The 24543-nt window shown below is 51.4% G+C and overlaps 2 protein-coding genes across 16 annotated transcripts in view; both read left to right on the top strand.

Moving 5' to 3' along the window:
* Window positions 1-3083, top strand: part of Rnf213 (ring finger protein 213) — a 128790-nt gene extending 125707 nt beyond the window's left edge. For all 6 annotated transcript variants that reach the window (XM_029561376.1, XM_029561389.1, XM_029561386.1 and 3 more), the window contains one exon: window positions 1448-3083. In XM_029561376.1, coding sequence (XP_029417236.1) covers window positions 1448-1601 — 154 coding nt within the window. In that variant the 3' untranslated portion in view covers window positions 1602-3083. The remainder of the gene's footprint in view (window positions 1-1447) is intronic.
* A 6107-nt stretch (window positions 3084-9190) lies between these two features.
* On the top strand, window positions 9191-23002 carry Endov (endonuclease V). Of its 10 annotated transcripts, none has more exons than XM_029561348.1 (9): window positions 9202-9277; window positions 9557-9728; window positions 16026-16160; window positions 16371-16410; window positions 17299-17411; window positions 18842-18910; window positions 19200-19328; window positions 21725-21798; window positions 22821-23002. In XM_029561348.1, the coding sequence occupies exons 1-9, from the start codon at window positions 9222-9224 to the stop codon at window positions 22951-22953; spliced, it is 921 nt and encodes a 306-aa protein (XP_029417208.1). In that variant the 5' UTR covers window positions 9202-9221; the 3' UTR covers window positions 22954-23002. The 10 variants fall into 10 exon arrangements, with proteins under 10 accessions (XP_029417227.1, XP_029417208.1, XP_029417207.1 ...); XM_029561347.1 differs by having other exon boundaries at window positions 22818-23002; XM_029561349.1 differs by lacking the exon at window positions 22821-23002 and adding an exon at window positions 21068-21141 and having other exon boundaries at window positions 21725-21776.
* The last annotated feature ends 1541 nt before the right edge of the window (window positions 23003-24543 follow it).

Genomic DNA, 24543 nt, shown 5'->3' with positions numbered 1-24543 from the left:
TTGAGGCCAGCCTGGACCACATAAGATCCTGTCTTGACCACCTACTGAAGTCATATACTTTCCTTATAACAAGTAGACTTACTATGTCCATCAGACATACATCTTCAGTTGGTGGGATAAGGTACCCAATGTGTCAAGGCTGCAGAATACACATGATTAGCCAAGGCTTGCACCTGTGCCAATCTAAGAGCCAGAAAACCAGTATCTCCTTTCCTCTTGATTGTCCTACTTTCTAGGTACTTAATGGCTGGGCACAGTTTTTACATTTATCAGCAGTGTGTTTATGATGCTCTGAATCACCTCTTGATAGCTTTTGGTTACTTTCTTTGCAGGCTGTTTATCTCTTCTTTAATGATCTGTAGAAGCTCTTCATATGAAACAGAAATTAGCCAGGTGTGGTGGTGCACGCCTTTAATCCCGGCATTTGGGCGGCAGAAGCAGGTGCATCTCTGTGAGTTCAAGGCCAGCCTGGTCTACAGTGAGTTCCAGGACAGCTGGGGCTACAGGGAGACCTTGTCTCAAAAAAGACCAAAAAAAACCCAAAAAACCAAAAAAAAAAAAAAAAAAAAAACCAAACCAGAAATTACCCTTTGATTGTTACAAATGCTCCCAGGCTTTTGCTCAGCACCCAAGCTATTGAAGCGGCCTTCTCTTCTCTCCTGCTGTGCAGTAGTTCTATGCTGTGCATCTGCTTTGTTGGCCAATTTACTTTTGTTGTTTTATTTATTTATTTTTTTTTTGGTCTTTTTGGAACTCGCTATGTAGACCAGGCTGGCCTTGAACTCACAGAGATCCGCCTGCCTCTGCCTCCCAAGTGCTTGGATTAAAGGTGTGAGCCACCATGCCCAGCAGTCAATTTACTTTTATGTGTAGTGTGAGGCAAAGATTAAAGTGGGCTATTGCTCTCTGTCTCTGATTTTTGAGACTAGGTCTATGTAGCCCAGGCAAGCCAACAACTTGATCCTCCTCTGCTGGGATGACAGGTGTACTGCCTTGCTGGCCACTTCACTGTTTAAACATTCAGACTCCAGCTTTCCTCATTAATCTAGTCTATACTGCTCTCTTCTTCCCAGACACTATATGGTACACAACTGATGCATTTGTATTCTTTGAACTTAGTCAGATCTTTACCGCCCCCCTTCCTGGACAATTTGCAGTGTGTTACTATGAGACTAAGAGAACACACCGCTAAGGCTTCACCTTCTACACAACCCTACTATTCACAGTAGCAGTGCTCAGAGCCATCTGTGTGCAAAGGCCAGTTCCATCCGCCAGGACTCTTGGGCCTGGGCTTCCAGACCAGTTCAGGGGCTCAGCTCTTAGCTGACATAAGCAGATTCTCAGCATGTCTGGTCTTGGCAAGCTCCTTGGTCCTCATGATGACTGGAAAGAGTGACCACTGACTAGCCCTGTATTATAAACACCGTCTCTTGTTCTTGGTTTGCAGCCTCAGGGACACTCTAGTAAGTTACATGGAGACTAAAGAGAGTGATGTCCTTCCAGAAGTGGAATTCCAGTTCCCAGAAGAGATACCCATGTCCAACTGCATCTCAGTGTGGAAAGCGGCTGCCACACAGAAACTGAACCGGCAAGCGAGGTAGAGCAGCTCCCTCAGCTCAGCCTCCCTGCGTGGCTCCCAACTGGGCTGTGGCCTTTGTTCGAGCCCAGAAGGAATGTGGGTGCAGCCCTGAACTCAAGGCGTGTATGTGCTATACAAGTATTATGAACATCAAGCAGTTTCTGGAACACGTGCCTATTTCAGAACTTTCCCATGTAATGACATGAACTGACATTCAACCTTATGTGAATTCCAGGGGGAACAAGAAAGTGCTATAGTCATATCCAACACCAGTCCTCAAGACCGCCAGCCTCTGACCTCATGCTCTGACCACCAGGTCCCTTCCTCCTCGCTTTACTACGTACAGGGAGGAAAAACACCAGGGTAGTGACTTTTGTTCTACGTGTACAGAAAAGATTCTGGTCTTTTTCTTTCTCCCAGTCCCTTAACTTCTGAGTATTCCACACATATTTCTTGGTTTCCACCATGTATGAAAAGTGCCACACTAAGGCCAAGCGTGGTGGCGCACGCCTTTAATCCCAGCACTCAGGAGGCAGAGGCAGGCGGATCTTTGTGAGTTCGAGGCCAGCCTGGTCTACATAGTGAGTTCCAGGCCAGCTGGGGGCTACAGGGAGACCCTGTCTCAAAAAGACAAAAAAAAAGAAAAAAAAAAAAGCGCCACACTAACAGAAGAAGATCCAAGTGTCTATGAATGCTGTAAGGTCACGTCAACACGAGCTGATACATCCCAGCCCCCAACAGTGAGTCACTGCCAAATTGCAAAGGATCAAAGCCAGACCCTCTGAGAGAGCACTGAACTAGGAGTCAGGCCACGAATGAACTGGAGAGCAAGGAACGTAGAGGTAGATGGTAGAGCACTTGCCTGCCATGTGCAAAGCCCTGGGTTCTCTCCCCAGCACTGAAGAAGGAAAAAGGGGGAACACAATAAAATGAAGTTGGTTGGTGGCCAGAGTGCCAATACTTGAAGTCTAGGGCCCACGTATTTTTGAGCTATAAAAACCGAATGGTGGTCAGAGCACATCCAAGGACATGACACCCGTCCACCCCTGCAGGGGTGCAGTGGGAACTGCACTCTGATCTGACCTTCTCCTCGTGCCTGATGCAGGGACCAAATCCCATTGGTAACTCATTTCAGAATGTGTTCCTGCATGTGGCAATCTGTGATTGTCTTACTCCAGACTATGCAAAGCCACCATGTCTGTCCCCAGACATCTGCATCCCAGGTTGCCTGCTGGATGGAGCAGGGTATAGGGCTTGCTGAACTTTCCAACTTGGCCTTGGAACTCCTGCGAAACCTCAGAGTTGGGTTGAGCTTGCCCTAGCCATCAGAGGGCAGCTCAGACCCACACTGGTTCCTGCTGTGAAAACCTTTTTTCCCTTTGGCCTAGGCATTTTTTTTTTCTGTCATGAAGAATTTTTAATTAAGATGTTTCATTTTGTATGCTATGTTTTTAAAGCCTGTTTTGTCATCCTTTTTTTAATAAACTTGGCTTTTGCTGCTAAAGAATCCTCCTTTGGGGGCTGGAGAGATGGCTCAGCAGTTAAGAACATTGGCTGTTCTTGCAGAAGACCTGGGTTTGTCCCGGCACCCACATGACAGCTAACAACTGTCTGTAACTCCAATCTCAGGGGATCCGACAGCCTCTTCTGACCTCCGCAGGCACTGCATGATACGGTGCACTTACCTACATGCAGGCAATGCATGCATACACATAAAATTTTTAGAAAGTAATAAATAAAATTTAAAAAAAAAGAATCCTCCTTTGGAGGCTGGAGAGCTGGCTCAGCAGGTAAGAGCACAGGATGATTTTGCTGAGAACCAGGGTTTGGTTCCCAGAACCCACATGGAGGCTAACAACTGTCTGTAACCCCAGTTCCAAGGGATCCGACACCTAGAACTGCGGGCACTGCATAGCACGGGTGCACTCACATACATGCAGGCAATACATTCATATACAAAATAATACAATATTTTTTAAAAAAAGAATCCTTCCTTTTGGGCCCATGAGATGGCTCAGTGGTAAAGGCACTTGCCACCAAGTCTGATGACCTGAGTTCAACCCCTGGGACCCACGTAGTAGAAGAGACCTAACTCCCGCAAATAGTACTCTTTACACGTGCACCATGGCACACATGTGCGCGCACACACATAAACAAATGTAATAAAAATTTTAGAAGGTGTTCTTAAGGAATCCTTTGCGGGTAGGGGTTCTATTGACAACACACAGCCTCAGCTTGGCTTTTTCGGAAGCGGCTGGTGTGCCGTGGAAGACTTGCAGTAGTGGTACCTGCAACTGCAGGGTTCAGAACAGAAAACCTCCCCGGTTTAGAATACGGGGCGGTAAGTGTTTCCTCAGTGCAAAAAGGGCAGCAGAACCGCTTGTTGGTAGAGTCTGCACGGCTCCTGTCTCCTCACCACAGAGGGGAGCCTCTGCCAAAAGGAACCTCACAGAAAACAGCTGACAACATGGTGTCCCAGCTGCCAGCAGACAGATGAGAGCTGACTCGATGAACCGGCTGTGGAGAAGACAGACCCCTTGGTGACAGGAAGTAACAGACCCCCCTTGGTGACAGGAAGTAGACAAGGGAAGAGAATGACGCACTTTACCTAAGCAGCTGTGAAGCTTTGCCATGAGGAGCTACTATAGCTATTCCCGAATGGCCACAAAGTTCCAACTGAAACACTTTCAATGGTAAGTAGTCGTTGTGAAGAAAACATCAGCCAAGCCAATCAGATAAAGTTTCCCAAGTCTCAGTACACCATGCACACCAGTGTGTGAACAGAGAACTGCTCTGATAGGGTGCTGTCACATGACCTTCCCTGAGGAGATGTGGGCAAATGTCTATTTGCCCCAGATAGGGCACTGACGACAGACCAAAGAAAAAATGTCAACACAAGCCAGGCATGGTGGTGGCACAAGCCTTTAGTCCCAGCACTTGGGAAGCAAGCTGGGGCTATAGGGAGACCCTGTATCAAAAAGACTCAGCACAAATCTAGCTTGGTGAGTTTATTGGGGTCACTTACAGGAGCAGCATGTGGGACTCAAGGCTGCATAATTGCAAGGCCCACCCAGCTTGGGTAAAAGTGATGACAACCCAGAGCTTCCTGCCCAGTGTATAGGCAGCACCACAGAAAAGTCTCTTCTCCCCCAGCAGTTGCTTGCTGCTTATACAACCTTGGTGGGAAGCCCACGAAGCCTTGTAACTTGGAGGCTTCTGAGCCTCCCTCTGCCACTCAGCGGGGAGAGTTTTCCTCTATTAGGAGGAAATAGCTATGCAGCAGGTGGATAAAGTGCTAAGTGTCAAGCTGTGGGGTCAACTGGCCCAGAGAGAGGTACTCAGTGGGCAGGAGTTGAACCCAGCAAGCAGTGACCAGCACTCACAGTGCACTCTGCACTTTTCTGACCCCTTGGCTTGCTACGCCAAACTAAGCTCAAGCTTCAGAATCTACGTCCAGTTGGAGAAGTACCAGGAATGTGCTCTTCCTCTGAAGCAGAAGCCTACACAAGTCACACCTCCTCTACAGGTACTCTGGGGACAGCAGACACAGCTGCCCTTCAAGGGGTGGGAGTGTTTCAGAGAACCATCTGAGCAAGAGCCAGGAGAGGCGGGCACAGCAGCCTAGAGCCCTGGAGCTGTTTCTGTCCTTCCCTCCCACCTACACCTACAGACCAGCGTTCCTTTCAGTCACACCTCAGCCAGAGTTACTTCCTCAGACCCCACAGCTTCTGCCCCATCCCCACAGGCATGAATGGCCTCCAAACACCAAACCCCTTATCCTGACCACTCTGCCACACTGCCAGGCTGATGTACCTGAGAATGGGTGCCTGGTTTCCTGTCTGCCAGTTCCATGACCACAGGAAAGCAACTTGACTTCTTTAAACTGCAGTTTCATCATCTCCAAAATGCCTTCCAGGTCTGTGGAAATAAGACACAGTAGGTAAATAATGGCACAGTGCCTCATATGCAGTGCATGCTCGAGAAATGGGACTCACTCTCGCCCAGTTGAAAACTTGCCCTGTCAATTGTCAGAGCTACAGGAAGCCTCTCCCAAACCACAAATTTTAGTTTGGTCTAGAACAGTCTTTTATATTTTCCTCTTGAAATGTATAGTAGGGCTACAAGACTTAGGAATATACTTCCCTGATTTCCCTTTACTGGTTGACTTTCAATGCCTCACACACTCAGAGTATTCTCACTAGAGGGACCTTTACACCATTCCCCCCCATACATATGTATAATGAATTTTAGCTGTTCTCAAACCCCCATTACTCTCATTCCCCTTCCCTCTCCCTCTGGAAGGGAGACCTCCATTAGCTCCAAATCATAAAGCAATTCTTGCTTTGCAAACAAGCTCTTCTGGGACCCCCCCCCAACCATAAATTCTACAGACTGGCCCTGCTTTGCAAACAAGCCCTGCCCAGACCTGACTGGGGAAGAATGTAGGCCCTGAATCCCTTATCCAACCCCGATTCTGTTTCTATAAACAAAGGCACTTAAACTCCTCTTCTGTGTGGCCTGTGTGGCTATTGCAGACTCCCACTGGTCAGCAGTCACCCCTCACTGACTAATAAAAGGTCATTATGGATTATACGAGTTCGAGTTCGGTTGCTTTTTCTTCCCTACCTGCAACTCTTTCAACTCTTAACCCTAACATTTACCCAGGGAGAGTCCTCAGCTTACCAGAGAGTTAAAGTCCCTACATCCCGAACTCCACTAAACCCCTGAGGAAAATAATCACAAGGAACTTCCATCCTTTCCATTAAAAGAGTTGACACAGGGATATGACCTTCCAATGCCATCCTCGTAAAATGTAAAACTCTTCTTTATGCAAACACCCTGCTATCTCATCCCTGGAACTCATTGATAGAATGCCCCGACTGTAGAAAACCAGAAGTCCTCTGAGACTGCTGCTGGCCTTGCTCAAAAGCTATCAACCAACCAACCTGGAACTCAGGGAGAACTACTGAGATAGCCTGTTTCCCAAGATAGCCTGTCTTGCTTGAGCAAACAGGTTCAGGAAAGGGGGCCATAAGTCTCTCAAGAATGTCTTAACCAGCTCGTGCCCTCTGCAGCTGTTTTACCTTGCATATACCTAAGCCCTGCTCCCCCTTTCCTAAAACACTGATCAGTTCCCTTTCCAATAAAGTAGCCTCCATCCCGAGGGAAGGCTGCTGTCCCTCCCTGTGCTAAATAAACACAGTCTGCTTTGTTGAGGTCAGATGTGGTGTCTTTCTTTCTCTCCTATTGTTCCTGTATTCTGCACTCTGAAACCTAATACTTGGTCCAGAGTGGCCAACTGCTTTTCCTTCCTTTGCCCCAATTATTTTAAAACTAGACAACCGGGGCTGGAGAGATGGCTCAGCAGTTAAGAGCACTGACTGCACTTGCAGAGGACCCAGGTTCAATTCCCAGCACCCACATGGGGGCTACGAACCATCCTTAACTCCAGTTCCAGGGGAATCCGAAGCCCTCTTCTGACCTCTGCAGCATCCATTTCAGGACACAGGTGTTTTTCACATACATGCAGGCAATACACTCATACACATAAAATAAAAATAATAAAATATTTTTTTTAAAAAAAACCTAGCAAACCACAAAAGACTGAAGGAAAAGGCACAGTACTTTGTGTTTGGATAAAAACCTATCAAATTTCCTTCTCAGTCTGCTGCCTTGACACCAGAATGAAGCAATGCATCCTTTTGCAAAAGTAAAAGCTGCCTTGCTGAGTTACTTTCCCACTGTCTGTGTGCTCTTTGTGTGGTATCAGTGGGGTCCTTGGACCCAGGATTTTATTTTCAATATTCTCAAAAGTCCCCCTCCTACTTCAAGGCTTTGTGAGTGTGATTTTAAGAGATGATTCCCTGAGCATGGGTGGTGTTAGAAATAAAATCTGGGGCTGGGTGTGGTGGTACATGCCTTTAACCCCAGCACTCAGGAGGCAGAGGCAGGCGGATCTCTGTGAATTCAAGGCCAGCCTGGTCTACATAGTGAATTCCAGGATAGCTGGGGCTACAGGGAGACCCTGTCTCAAAAAGACCAAAAAAAAAAAAAAGAAAGAAAGAAAAAGAAATAAATCTGGGATACAATGACCCTACTGGACACCCTGCCAAAAAAGGGGTAGTTGAGGGTGTGGGGACTGGAAAGATGGCTCCAGGGTTAAGAGCACTGGTTGCTCTTACGGGGTTAAGAGCACTGGTTGCTCTTACAGAAGACCAGGATTCAGGTGCCAGCACTCACATGGCCTCTACCTCCAGCTCCAGAGGATCCAACCCTCTTCTGACCTCGTGGGCACTGCTCACACATGGTTGTTATGGAGTTTTGAAACCACTGGGAAAAGACCTCCCTACCCAATTCAAATTTTAATTGGTCATACTTATTAAAGCTATAGCTGTCCTTGGTCCCTTAGTCTGATTCAGGACCCATGGCCCCCAAGGGGAAGGTGAAACAAGCTTATAAATACAAAACCCACAAATACCTTAAGACTTTCATCACACATGAGTAATGAAAGGTGGTCCTGAGTAGGGTCAGGACGGCCCAAGTTAGCAGATAAGCAAACTACAGAAGCCAGAATAAGCTTGTGTTAGTCCTTCTCTTAACAGATAGAGACCCTGACAGTAAGGAACTTTCTCATTATTGTTATTTAGGCTACTTGGCTAGGCAAGAAGCTCAGCTGTAGTGTCAGGGAGGTGACCAAGGTCAGCTACTCCAAAGAAAGCACTTTTCTAAGGGGAAGCAACTAAGTTCAGACTTGACCTTGAAGCTGATGGTTTTTCTATTTGAAGTTTAAAGTGACTGCTTTATACAAAATGAAGAAAATGAAGTTACTTTGGCTATTACAATTTGGGGGACTCCATTTGGGGCCATTACACTTAGTGCACTTACATGCAGGCAAAACACTCATAAAAACAAAATTTTTTAAAATATTTGTAATTAAAAGGAATATAAAACCCAATTTTGCAGGGGCTGGAGAGATGACTCAGTGGTTAAGAGCACTGGCTGCTCTTGCAGAGGACCTGGGTTCGATTTCCAGCACCTACATGGTGGCTAACAATCGTCCATAACTCCAGTTACAGGGGATCCAATGCCCTCCAATAGGCACCGCACGACGCGGGTGCACTTTCATACACACAGGCAATACACATAAATAAAACAAAACGATTTTGCGCCTATTTGCGCCTGATTGGCAGCCATTTTTGCCTTTTGTTTGGGTTGACACCCGGTTCTGCAGGGTCATGAAGTAAAGCTGCCTCACTTTTGCTAGTCTCTTGAATTTGTTATGGAGTGGGGGTCTTGTTTTCTCACAACTGATACAGCTGAGAAGCAGGGAATGAGAATCGGTTCCAAACGGAAGGCAGCCGTCTGCGGATCCGGGCAGACCTCTGCCCTCACTACCCTTCCACCAACGACCCGCTACCGGGCCTCAGGAAGTGCTAGGAAGCCCACTTCCGGCGAACCTTTTCAGAGCAGGACCGACCGAGGCTGGGGATGACACGCGAAGCCGGAAGCCAGCGGCCCGCGAGGTCCAAAGTCGGCGGACTCCGGAGGCCGCGCGGCTGTGACGGCGACCCCTGGCGGTGACCGTGACTGCAGCAGCGAGGCCCTCCGGAAGTGACGTATGAAGGGCGCCGAGGGCCGAGCCATGGCCGGCCAGGCAGTTACACGGCCGCCGGAGGAAATCCTGTCGCTCTGGAAACGGTAATGGGGTCTAAGGACGTGCACGACCGAGGGCTGGGTTCATTCCGATGACCTTCCGACCGAGCAGCGAGTAGGCGCGCTGCCCTGCGTGCGGGCCGGGAGACTGTCGGAAGTAGTAGCCTGCGGGCCGGGTACTTTCTCTTCCGGGTCCGCGTATCCGCTCAGTGAGCGGCTTTCTCCCTGAGCCGGGAGGAGGCCGGGCAGGGTCGGCTGTGTGCTGCGAGGGAGGGAGCGCGCCCTGGTGGGCCCCGGGCCCGCTTCACGTTTGTGTCCTCGTAGGGAGCAAGCCCAGCTGAAAGCGCGCGTGGTGGACCGGGACACTGAGGCCTGGCAGCGGGACCGCGCCTTCTCGGGTCTGCAGAGGGTCGGCGGCGTGGACGTGTCCTTCGTGAAAGGGGACAGTGTCCGCGCCTGCGCCTCCCTGGTGGTGCTGAGCTACCCTGAGCTCGAGGTAACCCGGGAGGAATGCCGAGCCCGGGGCTGGCCGCCAAAGCGGGGCGCTGGGCCCCAGGACAGGGTACAGGCCTGTTGGGCTCACCCCACCCGTGTTTTGTAGAATTTCTATTTTGATGCTGGGGATCCCCCCCCCCCAGGGCCCCGCACGCGCTAGGCAAGTACTCTTTGTCGTTGATCCACACCTTCACCTCTTTTGCAGACTTTCACGAATAGGTTGGGGTGCTTTTGTAGAATTTCCTGAGCAGGTTGGGGTGCCTTTGAAGGAAGAATCTAAAAGACAGAAAGCTGAGGCCATATTGTGACTATGAATCAACAGACATCTCACTTTCAATCTGGTGGTTTGGTGCCTTGGCTTGTTCACCTCAGTGGCCCACAGCCCACGGCCGGAAGTTCCATGCTGAAAGTTCCTCTGCATCTTTCCACCTTGTCTCACGCTAGCTCTATTTTCTTTTTCTTTTCTTTTTCCTTCCTTTCTTTCTTTCTTTCTTTCTTTCTTTCTTTCTTTCTTTCTTTCTTTCTTCTTTCTTTCCCTCCCTCCCTCCCTCCCTCCCTTTCTTTTTTCTGGTCTTTTTGAGACAGGATCTTCCTGTAGCCCCAGCTGTCCTGAACTCACTATGTAGACCAGGCTGGCCTTGAACTCACAGAGATCCGCCTGCCTCTGCCTCCTGAGTGCTGGGATTAAAGGCGTGCGCCACCACACCCAGCCCAACTAGCTCTATTTTCAAAGTTCTTATTTTTGAATATTTTAGTCAACATATAAAATAATGGCTTTCACCGTTTTCATACATGTATGTTGCTGTGCCTGGCTCCTCTTTCTCTCTCTCTCTCATTCTCACTCTCTCTTGCTGTCTCACTGTGTTATTTTCATACATGTGTATTGCTGTACCTGGCTCCTATTCTCTCTCTCTCTCTCTCTCTCTTTCTCTCTTTCACACACACACACACACACACACACACACACATCATTCTACCCATCCCTCCCAGTTCTGTGCTTTCTGCCTCCCCTCAGTCCCTGGCACCTGTGAGCCACTGTCACCCTGTAGACTACTGATCTGTGTCCTCATAGGCTCCCCCTCCCCAAGTGTTTCTCCTCCTCTGTGGATAAGAGGGCAGTTTTTGTAAAAAGCAAGTGTGATCCAGTTCACAGGTCCTCTTACAGCACTTCCTGCTGGGCATGGTGGTACACACACCTGTAATTCAGCACTTGTGAAGTTGAGGCTGGACAATCCAGAGTTGGAGGCCAGCCTGGGCTACATGAGACCCTGTATTAAAACAACAACAAAATTTGGATGCGAGTCCCACTTTCTCGTGATTAATAAAGTTCGTACTTGTCATGTAGCTTAAAGGCCCTTTGTGTTCTGTTTCTGCTTAGTTTGACCCACCTCCACCCTCAGTCCTTCCCAAACACTATTCTGAATGGCTTGAATTCCTCTGGTGGCCTTTCTCTGTAGACATGTCTTCTCTCTCAGAGTAGACCTCACCTCACTGGCTCTCTGAAGTGCCCAGTTTCGAGTTGCCTCCTCTGATGAGCCTCCTTCATTTCAGAAGACCAGGAGTTGCCTCTCAGCATCCTCTCTCGGTCCCTTTGGGCTCATGTAGCAGAATGCCTCAGGCTGGGTGGCTTATAAACAATAGGAGTTACTTCTCATGATTTTGAAAACTAGAAGGCCAAGAACAAGGTGTCAGCACCGTGTGTTCTGGTAAGTCTCCATTGGAGTAATTTAGTCACCTCCCAGATCTCTACCTCTTAATACCATCACCTTGTAGGTTAGAATTTCAGCATATGAATTTCAGGGTCAAAAATATTCAGACCATAGCAACCCTGAACCTCTCCTTTGACACACAAGAATGGAATTGACCTGCCTCCCCTTTAGAAGTGTAAATTCTGTGATGCCTGGAACTGTGACTTGATGTGTAGAATACATACAAATCCTCCCTAAATGTCCGTGAATGAGCAGTAAGCCTACGGTTCATTGCAGCTCGGGAAGCCTTGGCTGTATCCCAGCTTCGGCGTTTCCCGTCACTACTCTGACTAACTTTGCACCTTACCCAGAAGGCCCCTTTCAGTTCTGCTTCAGCACAAATGGGCTAAGTGCCCACTTTTCTGAGAACTGGGTTTGTGGTAAAAAGAACCTAGGGCTTCTGTCTTAGGGGTCCCTGGCTGTTCTGTAGGATGATGCAGGGAGAGGGTAGGCAGAGACCCCAGAGCTGGGTGGCTTCTGTAAATAAATGTGCTCTGCCATTCCCTACTCTACCCCTTGGGCCTCTTCTGACCTGGGGAGGATTATTGTTCTGGTTAGTTTTTATTGTAAACTTGATACAACTTATAATCACCTGGTTGATGAATTTCCTTCATCAGATTGGTCTGTGGCCATTTCTGTGAGATATCATCTTGCTTGACCTTGGCGAGGAGGGGCCAGTGCACTGTGGACAGCATAATTCCTAGGCAGGTGGGCCTGCACTGTATAAGAAAGCCAGCTGAGCAAGCCAGTAAGCAGCATTCCAGTGGTTTCTGCTGCAGCTCCTGCTGGAGCCCCTGCCCCAACTTCCTGAGTGATAAACTCAGTGATGAACGTGACCTGGAAATGTAAGATGAAATAAGCTCTTTCCTCCTTACGTTTCTCTCGGTCAGAGCGTTTATCACAGCTCCAGAAAAGCAACTAGAATGACGGTGGTATTAATGAAACAGTGGGCAATGAGTGCCATCTGCCTCCAGCTCTCTTGGACCGCACACACAAGTGCCCTCACCTGCATGAACGCTGCTGCCCTGCACAGTCCCTCTGTCCCCCGCACTGGAGTTCTCAAGGGTACTGTGTACCACAGTTCTGTTATGACCGCAGCACTGAGCAGACCGCCTGTGTCTCCACTTAGCATTTGCTTCTTGCTGTAGTCTTAGGTCAGGAAGGGGTCGCGTAGTGATCCCCCAATGCTCAACTATGGGCCACCTGGAAGTATGGTAAGAGTTTAGACAGGCAGACTCCTAGAGAATAGAAGTTTGTGCTCACCTAGGCAAGTTCGTTACCTTTGTTGTTGCTGTGACAAAGCGGCCTAAAGATTCTTTTGCTCGGGGTTTGCGGTTGCAGTCTGTGGTGGCGGGGACAGCGTGGTGGCAGGAGCGTGAGGCTGATGCTCACGCCTCAGCGGACCAGGCAGCAGCGAGTGGAGTGTTGGTGCCCAGCTGGCTTTCTCCTTTTTTGCCTTTTATTCAGTCCTGGACCCCACATTTAGGATGGGTCTTTCCTCTTCCGTTAAACCTCTACAGATGTTCTCACAGATGTTCCCAGAGGTGTGTTTCTGAAGTGATTCTAAGTCCTGTCAGGTTTATGGTGATGGTTGTTCATTACACCAGGGCTGAGCATGGTTTGGAGGAAGTTAATTTGTAGGGTCAGAGAAGATGTTCGAAAATTAGATTATGGGGTCTGGGGAGATACTCAGCGGTTAAGAGCACTGGCTGCTCCTACAGAGGACTGTGGTTCAGTTACTCCCATAGTGGGTAACAACTGTCTGTAACTCCAGTTCCAGGAAATCTGACACGTCTGGTCTCTGTGGGCCCTCATGACATGGGTGCACTTACATACATGCAGGTAGTACACTCGTGCATAAATAATAAAATATTTTTAAATAAAATTAAATTATGGTGATAATTGTAAACACCAAAAATCAGAGTCATACACTTCACAGATGCGTTTTATAAAATTTATCTCAGTACAGATATTAAATACATTTTTTTTCTTCCCCTGGTCTCCACTTAATGAGGAAGCCATCTCCCACAGTACCTTTTCCCATGATTGTGAGGCAAAGCTTGGTTGGACAGTTTCTGGTCCACCTTTATGCAGTTGGGAATCCTCCCCAGCACCCAGACAAGTGATCGCCTTCCAGTATAGCCTACCCGGTAGTCAGCCGCCTGTGGTCATTGTGCTCTTCTCCGCAGGAAGAGACTTCCCTGGTATCTTGTCAGTGCTGTCCAGGCAGCAGAGCGTGGAAGGACTCGTTCCCACCCTTCTGTTAGCAAACATCCCTGTGGCTCCTTCTGTTTGCTCTGTCCTAAAGGCCACAGTGACATGGCTCCTCACGTGCTGGTGGCCCCCAGTGATGCTGTCAGTTAGCAGGATCTGTCTTCATACCTACTACCTGGAACTGAACACAACCTAGCAATTACAGTTTACCCTAGTGCAGTCAGGTGGACCTAACCCCACACAACAGCTGTCTAAGTGCAACTTAATTTTAGGGAACGCCACAGTGTTGGCTAACATTGAAGCTTGCTGATCTCAGACTCCAGCTCTTGCCCACAAAAAATTATTCTCTCTCTCCCTCTCTCTCTCCAACCCCCACTGCTAGGGTTGGAACCTTTGGCCTTGTTCAGGAGTGTTCAACACTGAACTACATCACAACTAATTTTTCTCTTTGTTTTTATAGAAAATGTGCAAATATAATGAAAGATAAACACTTGCTCTTAGATCAAATGTAGTTGATTTTGTCTTTTTATTTTCTGTGGTGCTAGGAGATAGAACCCAGGGCCTTGAGCCCAGGGCCTCACACATGCCAGAGCTGTGCTCCCAGGCCCCTGACTGTTTCAGCCTCTGACTGTGTTTTTTGGTCACTTTGCAGCTGTCTGTCTCTGAGATGACTTTGACAGAGATCCAGCCGCCTTCCTTACCCTCTACTGTCCAGCGTGCTCTCTGAGCTACTCTCTTCTGTCCAGCGTGCTCTCTGAGCTACTCCACTGCCTAAGCTGTGTCTCCCTCATGCAGGCACCTAGGAACATATGTCATTGTGGACATGAGTTCATGGCCAGCATGAGAGGTGGAAATTTCCTTTTTTATTGATCTCTCCGGTTTGGGGAGCTTATGTGGAGAGATTCTGACTGGAGCAGTTACTGTCATCTATGAGGACACAGGCTGAAATGTGTCCAGCTAGAACGTATTCTTGTGTGGGGCCTCAGCAGTCCAATAGGCTGGGCCAGCTATGAGTCACGTTCCCCTGTCAGCCTCCAGAGAGGACCCTCCCCACCTTAGGTCCTTGGCAGCTTTGAGAAGTTTCTTAGTTGAGTCATTAGTAAAAGTGTCAAGAGGCCAAGCCCCAGACCCATGTGTGAAAATAGTCAGTTCTGCACATGGGCTTAGATACAGATCCAGCCTTTGGGGCAAATGGGAATTGTAGTTTGGAAATTCTCACCAAGAGATCTGCTGGATTCAGTAACAGCAGTGGGGATGGAGGGTTCTGGAAAATATAGACACGATAGGAATGAGTCTCCATGTCAGGCCAGTGAGGTTGATGGAGACCCATAGTCAGGAGCTCCTCACCCTGTGCTGTAGAGCCCCATCCAGAGCCCCTTAGTGCTCAATCAGGTTTTAACTGGCCTCACCATTTTATTTATTTATTTATTTATTTATTGAGTCAGAGAGCCTCATTATGTAGCTGGCTGACTTGGAACTTGCTACATAGACCAGGCTGGCCTTAAACTCACAGAGATCCTCCTGCTTCTGCCTCTCTGCCTCTGCCTCTTGGGTGCTGGGATTAAAGGTATATGTTGACCACCCTCTTGTGCTGGTAGGATTCTTTTAGTTTTCAAACTCATCTTTTTACCAGAGAAGTCCTAAGAAAGGTAGCTGCCCTTTACAAAGCTCTCTGGGTTGTCCCCAGCCCCTCCTTAAAGCCATCTGGTTCCCTGTATCCACCACGCCTCCTCACAGTATGCACAAGGCCTGCTGTCCATACCATGGTGTGCTTGATTCAGCCTCAGAATTTGTCTTTCTGAGCTCTCCCATTCCTCGGGACCCTGTTCCTGCAGCTTGCCTGGCTCTGAGGATATGCCTGTCCTTTTCTTGAATGTTCGGAAGTTTCTTCTGAAGCTTGACCTACCTGCCTGGCTTGCCCCCAAGGACCTTCTAATGCACACACAGCACTGCCTGGGTTTACATGCACTTGCCCAGGGGCTCCTATGCTTTGCCTTCTCTAAACATCCAGCACCTGTGCAGACAGCTCACACTGACAAGGAAGGAGCCAGGAGGGCAAAGGGCAGGTAAGTCTGAAGCTTGCTATCACCTCCGCCAAGCTCCTGAGACCAGATCGAGGACAAAGGGTCCTCATAGACACTTGAGTTGAGTCCCCACTACCCAGGTGCAAATTGTCTTGTCTTTCAAACCCTGATCTCACACTGGCCACAGGGAAGGCAGACATGGGAGCTATGGGTCTGGCAGAAAGAAACGTTAGCAGTGAGCAGAAGGATGTGGGGCTGGGAGCAAGTGGTTGCACCCAACATCTGAGCTGCACCTGGGGGTCTTGCTGGCAGGTGGTGTATGAGGACAGCCACATGGTCAGCCTGACAGCCCCCTATGTGTCGGGCTTCCTGGCTTTCAGAGAAGTACCCTTCCTGACGGAGTTGGTGCGGCGTCTGCAGGAGAAGGAACCAGGCCTCATGCCCCAGGCAAGTGCCTCCCAAGGGCAGGCAGGCCCCTCTACTTGTGGCTGAAGACAGAAGGGCCCTTGCAGGCCTCTGCCACCCATAGACAGTGGGAATGGGAATGTCCAAAGAGCAGGGCCTGTGTGGCTATCTCTCCTTCCTGCTGCCTCAGAAACAGCCTGGCCTGAGAAGCAAGGGCCAGCCCAGCTGACTGCCTCCTCTGTGGCTCTGTAGGTCCTTCTTGTGGATGGAAACGGGGTGCTCCACCAGCGAGGTAATTCTCCCCCAGAGAGGGTCAGAAAGGATGCTGTAGGACAGTATGGTGCCCCGACCAGAAAAGAGCTCCTCCTGCTGCATGACAAACAGCCTGGCCTGAGAAGCAAGGGTCAGCCCAGCTGACTGCCTCCTCTGTGGCTCTGTAGGTCCTTCTTGTGGATGGAAACGGGGTGCTCCACCAGCGAGGTAATTCTCCCCAGAGAGGGTCAGAAAGGATGCTGTAGGACAGTATGGTGCCCCGACCAGAAAAGAGCTCCTCTTCACCTCTTCTTGCCCACCCCCTTGCCTCCTACAGGGCCCCCACACTGACCCATCCAGGTCAACGTGGCAGCTGTAGGGAGCTCAAGTTAGCTCCATTCATCACACGGGCCCTGAGCTGGCACCGAGGCTTCGTTCCTGTGAATATCAGGCCCATGGCCTGGAGAAAATGGCTGTTTGAAAGCCTAGGGGTGGGCACTCAAGGGGCCCTGATGGAGGGGTAGCTTTTCTAGATGGCAGGAATGATAAGGGCCTGCCTGGACCATAGGTACAGAGCCAGAGGGAAGACACACTGATCTGACACCAGTACTGGGACCAGCAGGCCACTCCTGGGCTTGTATCCCCAGCCACTACAACCTAGGCCATTGGCAGGAGGCCTAGACCACAGGGACAGAAGCAACAAAGGGGAGGGAAGGGGAAGGCCCTGAGGACATGAATAGACTACCCGTCCTGTCAGAAGGAGGCTTCCTCCACCCCATCCTTAGACCTGTGAGGACAGGGAAGAGGGCCTTGTCCATGGGCTAGGGTCAGCTTGGGTCTCAGAGTCTGTGTCTGTAGATGGGAGATTCTAGTTTGTCTCCTGTAGCATCCCTACCACCAAGCTCAGTCTGTCTGTTCTTCCTGGCAGGGTTCGGGGTGGCCTGCCACCTTGGTGTCCTTACAGAGCTGCCCTGCATTGGGGTGGCGAAGAAACTCCTGCAGGTGGACGGGCTGGAAAACAATGCCCTGCACAAGGAGAAGGTGAGGAGAGGGGCCTGGGGACTGCTTGTGGCTGAGCCAGTGAGCATCCAGGTTAGCCCTGGGGACGGGTCCCCTGGCTTGGCCACCTCCTGGGGACACCTGGCTAGCCTAATCTGCTGGCACACTTCCCACATCTGTGACTGTTGTCCAGAAGACCCACCTTTCACTGGGTACCTCCACTTACCTCTGGGCTGCGCATCCAGCAGAGGCTCCGTCCTCAGAAGCTCCCTGGGCACTCTCTAGCCTCCTGCCATGCTTGCCTCTCCAACTGCCTATCCATGCTGTTGCAGCGTTTACATAGGGCATGTCCTCCTGTTCCTGGGGACAGGACGAGCTTTCCAGCCTTCCTGCCTCTCTTGCTGTCCCCCACCCACACACAGACACAGCTCATAGCCAGCCTCCAGGCCAGCTTGCTATGCTGCCTGACTCGGGCTCTTGCCCCACCTCCACTCCTCCCTTCTCTGCCCCACAATGGGGATGTGATATCGCCATCCAGAGGGAGCCGGTAACATCCTGTTTATTCCACTGGGAAAATTGCTGAAGCAGAGTCTCAGTCATCTCCCTGGCTCTCTGATGCCTGTGTGGAGCAGGGATGTAATGTGTGTTGAACCTATGTGAAGTGCCTCACGACTCCCTGTAACCTCTGGTCTGACACCTCTGGCCTCCTCAGGCACCTATACTCATGTGGATATACCCACAGACACATACACGTAAAATAAATCTTTTTTTAAAATGTCCCCTTTCAGAAGGGACAGTGTGCTAGGGGGATGGCTTGGTTAATAAAGTGCTTGCTTGCCTTGCACACACAAGGATTTGAGTTTAATTCCCAGCCCCCATGTAAACATACTGAGTATGGTGGCCCGTTCTAATCCCAGCACCGGCAAGGCAGAGAAAGAAGAGTCCCGGGCCTGCTGGCCAGCCAGCCCACCCTACTTGGTGAGCTGCAAGCCAGTAAGAGACCCTGTCTCAAGGAAGGTAGATGGCATTTCTGGGATTGACAGTGATGTCTTTCAGCCTCCACACACATACATAAGTACTTATACACATACACTTTCTCTTTTTTTGTTTTTTGAGACAGGGTTTCCCTGTAGCCCCAGCTAACCTTGATCCCGCTATGTAGACCAGGCTGCAGTTCATGGGTCTCCATCCCTGGCATATACACAGTTTTGACATTTTTTTATGTGTATGAGTGTATTGCCTGCATACAAGTGCACCCATGCCGTGCAGTGCCGCAGAGGTCAGAAGAGGGCATCAGATCCCCTGGAACTGAAGTTATGGACAGTTGTTAAGCAACTATGTGCGTCCTGGGAATTGAGCCCAGATCCTCTGCAAAAGCAGTCAGTGCTCCTAGTCACTGAGCCTTCTCTCCAGCCCTGCTTATATACGTTTTTAAAAGGGCATTTTTTGCCATTTTTTTCTCCCTCTTGCAGATTCGGCTCCTGCAGGCTGGGGGAGACACATTTCCTCTGGTTGGAGGCTCTGGGACTGTCCTAGGGATGGTGAGTGAACCAAGACCTCTACCCACCCAATATCCAGGTCCAAGAGGCCAGTCCACAGTGTGTTCCTGCAAACATGCACTTATGCATGTCACATCTGTTCCCTATGTATCCTGCCACCAACCAGGTGTGCTATGTATTCCCTCCCTCCTCTAGCCACTCACCCCCTGTGCCACTAGAAATTGCCTCAGGGCCAGGATTCTCACCCAGAACATTGTCAGAGCCTCAGCTCTGAGGCTGGTCCTGCTCCAGGGATAGGTCCCCACCATGCTTAACTTGCCTCCATCTATAGGCCCTGAAGAGCCACGACCACTGCATCAAGCCCCTCTACGTCTCCGTGGGCCACAGAATGAGCCTGGAGGCTGCTGTGCGCCTGACCTACCGCTGCTGTAGGTTCCGGGCCCCAGAGCCAGTGCGCCAGGTATGGGGCTGTGTGGGAAGGCAGTGGAGGCCGATACACTTCTCCCTGCCACCCAGTCTCCACTCGCAATCATCTGCTCAGTCGGGGTCTCTGCAGGCGTCTGAGGGCAGGCTGACCTGGACTAAGGCCCCTGGCTGGAGAGCCTGGTGGGACTGCCTGGGCCCTGGAGGCAAGAATGTAGAGCAGAGGTTGCAGCACCTAGGAATTCTTGCTATGGCCCTGGCTGCCTGGGCCCACTGTCCACACCTCACCTCGCTGAGCCATCTGCACTGGGCACTGGCAGCTCAGGCAGCAGAGCACCTCATCTTTCCGCAGCCAGATGTAGCCCTCAGGACCAAGGGAAGCAGCCCTCCATCAGAGGCCCTTGCAGGGTCACTGTAGGGCTGCACCGAGGAGACCTGTGCAGGGACCAGGGACATCAATTGGGACACCAGGGTATGGTTTTGCCAGGCACATGTCACTTAAGCTGGTACTTAGGATCCAGAGGCCCAGCACTCTGAGGAGCCAGTCAGCTTAGCCCACAGAAAAGGGGCAGTGAGCCCCCAGTATGTACAGACCACTTCCTGTGCTCAGCTGTGATGCGGTGTCACTCATCACATGGTGGGGCGTGTACAACAGAGGCCCCTAGATAAGGAGAAGCCGCTCTTTGGAGGAAGAGGGAAAAGCAGTCCAGGCCCAGGAATAGCATTTCCAAAGGCTCTGGAGCAGGGAGGAGTTTGATGGCTCAGGGAACTCAGCCTGATTTCAAGCCTCATCAGCAAGGGACTTGGAGCAGCTGCTGTGTGAGTTGCCTGTGGGTCAGTTTTTCAGACAACAGCTCTGTGTGTTCGGGAGCCTTTTGAAGATGGGCACATAACACAGGGGCTACAGGCTGGACTCTGCCTGGGGCCAGCCCAAGGGGAGCCATGAGGGACAGCACTTCCCACTGCAGACTCACAGGGTTGCCTGCAGGTGGCAGCAGCAGCCTGCACCTCTGGTGGTGCTCAGCCCCGTTGGAGAGACTGCCCAGATGTGGCCTCTAAGAGTGGGTTTGTTGGCATCCCCCAGGAGGGCCCGATCAACCTAGCTCACCCCAGCCTCATCCAGGGCATTACTGGGGTTGCAGGTACGTGGGTTCACTCAAACCTGTGAGTCATGTCCCTAGCCCCAGGAGGCCTCTCCTCTTCCATCTTGGCAGTCTAATGAAAGAAAGCCGCAGACCCACCCTTCCTTAGGACCTGCAGCTCTGCAGCATGCTGTCCCTGACCTGCTGTGCAGGCCTCTGCCCCTTTGACCATGGTTTACCCAGAAGGAACAGTTCCTGTCCTAGCAGATGAGGGGTCAGCCCCCTTGAGGAGTACCTTGACTACCTAGAAATAGGGCCAGATCATGTACCCAGCCCTAGAGAAGAGCCTGGCAGATCCTGGGCACAAACAGAGCAAGCACACGGTCATCTGCCCTGGGCACCCAGGCTGGCAGGGAGGAAGGGAATAAAGGACGATCTGGCCCAGCAGGACTGGTTGTAGCTCTTGGCCTGTTTTCTTCCCACTGGCCCCTCAGCAGAGCTCCCTCCTGACAACTCCTCCTCCCCAAAGTTCTCCAAGAAGGTGAGAGGGGTCAGTGCCTATTTGTACCCCACAGCTGGTCTCTGGGATCTCTGAGGTCTCCCTCCTGTCTCCTCTGGCATAGACCCAGGCTCTGGCACAACCCAGTAGGGCCCTCGGTCACAGGCCTCACTGCCCTTCTTGTGCCAATTCCAGGCTCTCCTGGTTGGTGGGGTCCTGATCGTGAGAACATCCCATTGCCCACAGCCCACCTCCCCTGAGCTGAAGAGGTACTGTCTGCAGAATTAGCTGTTGCTATCTGTGTGTCATGTGGCTACAAAGCTAAGCTAAACCCATGTGAGCTGGAATCGGGGGCTTTCTGAGGCCAGGTCCTCCAGGGAATTGGGGGAGCCGGTGTCCACTCAGGCCTGCATCTATTTCATGTCCTTGCCTGTGGCCCGTAGTCCTCTGATTCTGGTAACTACCAAACTTTCTGGAAATGAATCTATGTCATAGCTGACACCTATTGGGGAATAGTGAACCCCAAAGATGACAGGCTGGGCTATAAGTTGTCAGAGGACATGTTGAGCAGTGCCTGAGAAGCAGGAGTTCTGGGCTCAGTGTCAGGCACTCAGCCGAATCTGGGAGGAGCCCTAGGCCCCACCCAGCCTGCTCCCAGCTGTGTGGGCCCTTCTAGGACTTGCCACTGCAGGACCTCAGCCCCATCAACCACCCGCCAGTGGGGCTCATGCTCCCAAAGGACATGATGGGCCTGCCTCGGGCTTCTGGGGAGGGGCATGGAAGTGCTTCTGACTGCTGGGGGTTGGGAGGACGTGCCCAGGCCCTAGCCTCAGCTTTCTCTGTCTCTTCCAGGCTGACATCCGCTCTCGAGAATATATCCGTAGGACTCTAGGACAACCCGGGTCACCTGCATCAGTGGGGGAGAGGTAAGCATGTGGAGGGTGCCCACAGGGAGCTGTCTGTGGGCCCAGCCTCTTCTTGGTGCAGAGCCATAGCCTGGGACCACAGTGTGGAGCACGGCCTGGCAGGTGACATAGGAGAGGTTTCTGGGAGGAGAGCTCTGCAGAAACCCCACTCCTGAAGCCCAACCTCCTAATGTGGCTGCCTAGCCTTTCCTGGTCTACTTCCTCTGCCAGTGCCCAAGACTCTGTCTCTACCTCTGCAAAGCAGGCACATGAGCTCTTGTCCTTCTGGCTTTGAGGTACAATGAGACTGTGGTTAACTGGCATAGTCTCAAAGAGGGACGCACGGCTGTTGTGAACTCTTTATACAAATCCATGTTCCTAGAATAGGCCTTATGTGGCTAGAGATGGCTCAGCAGTTAAGAGCACTGACTGTTCTTGCAGAGGACCCAAGTTCAGTTCTCACCAACCACATGGTGACTGATAACCATCTATAACTCCAGCTCCAGGGGAATCTAACAACCTCTTCTGACCTCCACGGGCATTGTATGACACAGGGGCACTTACATACATTCAGGCAAAGCAATCATACACATTAAATAATTTAATAAATTAGAGCAGGCCTTGGGTCAGCCTTGCCAGGAAATGGGTACTGTGACCCCACCTCACAGGTGAGGAAACTGAGGCACAGGGCAGCAGGGAGCAGAAGCACAGAGTGCAGCTGCAACTTAAATTTTGATCCCTGCCTCTGGCTCCGCTCATTACTGGATGTAGACGAGGCAGCGGCCTGGGCGGTGGTTGAGCGGTTCAGGCTGCACCCTAATGCTTAAAAGCTGCTTGAGAACCGGGGGACCGAGCGAGCAGCTGGGACCACGTCCCCTAGTTTCACAGTTGAAGCTGGACAGCCTGAGAGCAGAGTAGACCCGATCAGTTGACCACTCTCTGTCTGCCCCTCAGTGGGCCATCCAGGAACTCTTGGGGAACAAAGTGGCTCTGGCTAACTCTAATTTTCAATGTTCCCCTTTTCTCGGTGTTTTTATCAGCAGCCAGAAGGAGTGGAAGCCAAAGGCATGCCCTGAAGGAGGCCCAGGAGCACCTGCAGATCAAGGCAGGCCTCCTGAGCACCAGCGCAGAGGCCCTGAGCCAGGCTCCCAGGAACAGCAGAAGAACCAGCAGTGAGGCAGCTGGGCACCATGAAGACTCAGGCCTCTGGCCTCTTTCTATAGCCAGTCACCAACCTGAGGGCCTGCTCTCTAGAACTGTGGAAACCTCCCTCAACAGCCTCAGGTAGAACACCAGACCCCAAAGGTATCAGTTGTGAGAACCCCCAGCAGGATGCAGCAGGCACAATCCAGCTTGGGCTAGTGGTTGCCCAGTCCCCTCCAGCACTGACTGGTCAGTGTGGTCACTGTACCACAGTAGGATCACATGCCAGACCAGAAAGTACACACGATCACCGGAGTACGTGGAGGGGCTTTGGAGTTGGGGTGTGCAGCGGCCCTGAGGCTGGTGGCCTGTGTCAGCTTCCACGGCTCCGTCCTGCCTCCCTGAAGACAGACTTGATTCTGCCTGTTCTGCCTGTATTCTCAGGGGTCGTTGTTACACCTGCCCTCACCCGGACCATAGTAGGCTGCCCTATAGCAGGCAGAGCCAGGCCACAAGCCCTGAGCTGCCCATCCTTCAGCCTACTGGCTGCTGAGCTCAAAGGACCTGCGGTGGGGAAGCCTCAGCCTGGAGTAGGGCCGAGAGTGGGCGTGAAGGAGTCAGCTGCACGGAGGGTGCCAGATGGGAAGCAGGTTGAGGCCCATGGTGAGAAAGCCCCAGGCTTGGCTCCTCACTCCCTTCCTGCCACCCTCTCACCAAAGGGAGTGTCAAAACCCACCCCACCGAGAAGGCAGATCGGCTCCAACCCAGCCGTTCCTCTCTGGGTGGGCTTGAAGTGTCTGCTGAGATGGGGCACAGAGGTGGCCCACTTGCAACAACGGCCCTGGCACACCGTCCCCTTCCCACATTCACATCCCAGGCTCGCCAGAGTGACAGTTAAAACAGATCTCAGGTGCCCACCTGCACCATGCCTTTGCCTGCCCCCTAGTCTCCAAGCTCTCTGGGGTAGAGGTGGTGGGTGGGGCTGACTGCTGAATTCTTTGGAACCCCCCAGCCCCAGCTCTGGGTCAGGGTGGGAGGAGGGTGAGTGGTAAAGGAACAAGCAGAGGGACATTCTTCTGTGGTACCCAGTCCGGTCCAGAGTCAGCTGAGCTACCAAGTCTCCCTTCTAAGCCAGTGTAGTGTCAGGATTCCTCAGAGCGGATCCCCTGCTGCAGTTTTAGATGGAGCTGGGAGCTGGCTACCACCCCTGGGATGTCAGGTTTGGAGCCTTCGACATGCATATACATGTAGTCTTCTCACCTGGCAAATTTCCAGTAAATGAGGTGTGAGGCAGCCTACCCACCACCCACCTGATATGTGGCCTGGCCTCTGTGGTCAGGAGCCCTGAAGGTAGTCAGGGAATCTGAACAAGAAGGTGCCAGCTGCAGATGGCCCCAGAAGTGCCCGCATCCCTACCCACCTTCCCCAGGGTGCTTGTGGAAAGGGAAGTGTGGCACTTGGCTAGGGGCCCAAGCTTAGGTGGCCAAACTCCACCCACCTGATGAATCAGTGGGCCCCAAGATGCTGCCAGAGTGCCCCAGATTGTCAGGGTCCCCAGGAGGTACAGCTTCAGCTTGGTGCTCTTTGCCAGGTCTCTCTCTCTCTCTCTCTCTCTCTCTCTCT

Source organism: Nannospalax galili, unplaced genomic scaffold (assembly GCF_000622305.1).
Source record: "Nannospalax galili isolate Female #2095 unplaced genomic scaffold, S.galili_v1.0 scaffold1250, whole genome shotgun sequence".
In the NCBI taxonomy this organism is placed as follows: domain Eukaryota; kingdom Metazoa; phylum Chordata; class Mammalia; order Rodentia; family Spalacidae; genus Nannospalax; species Nannospalax galili.
This window is presented reverse-complemented; position numbering and strand designations above follow the sequence as displayed.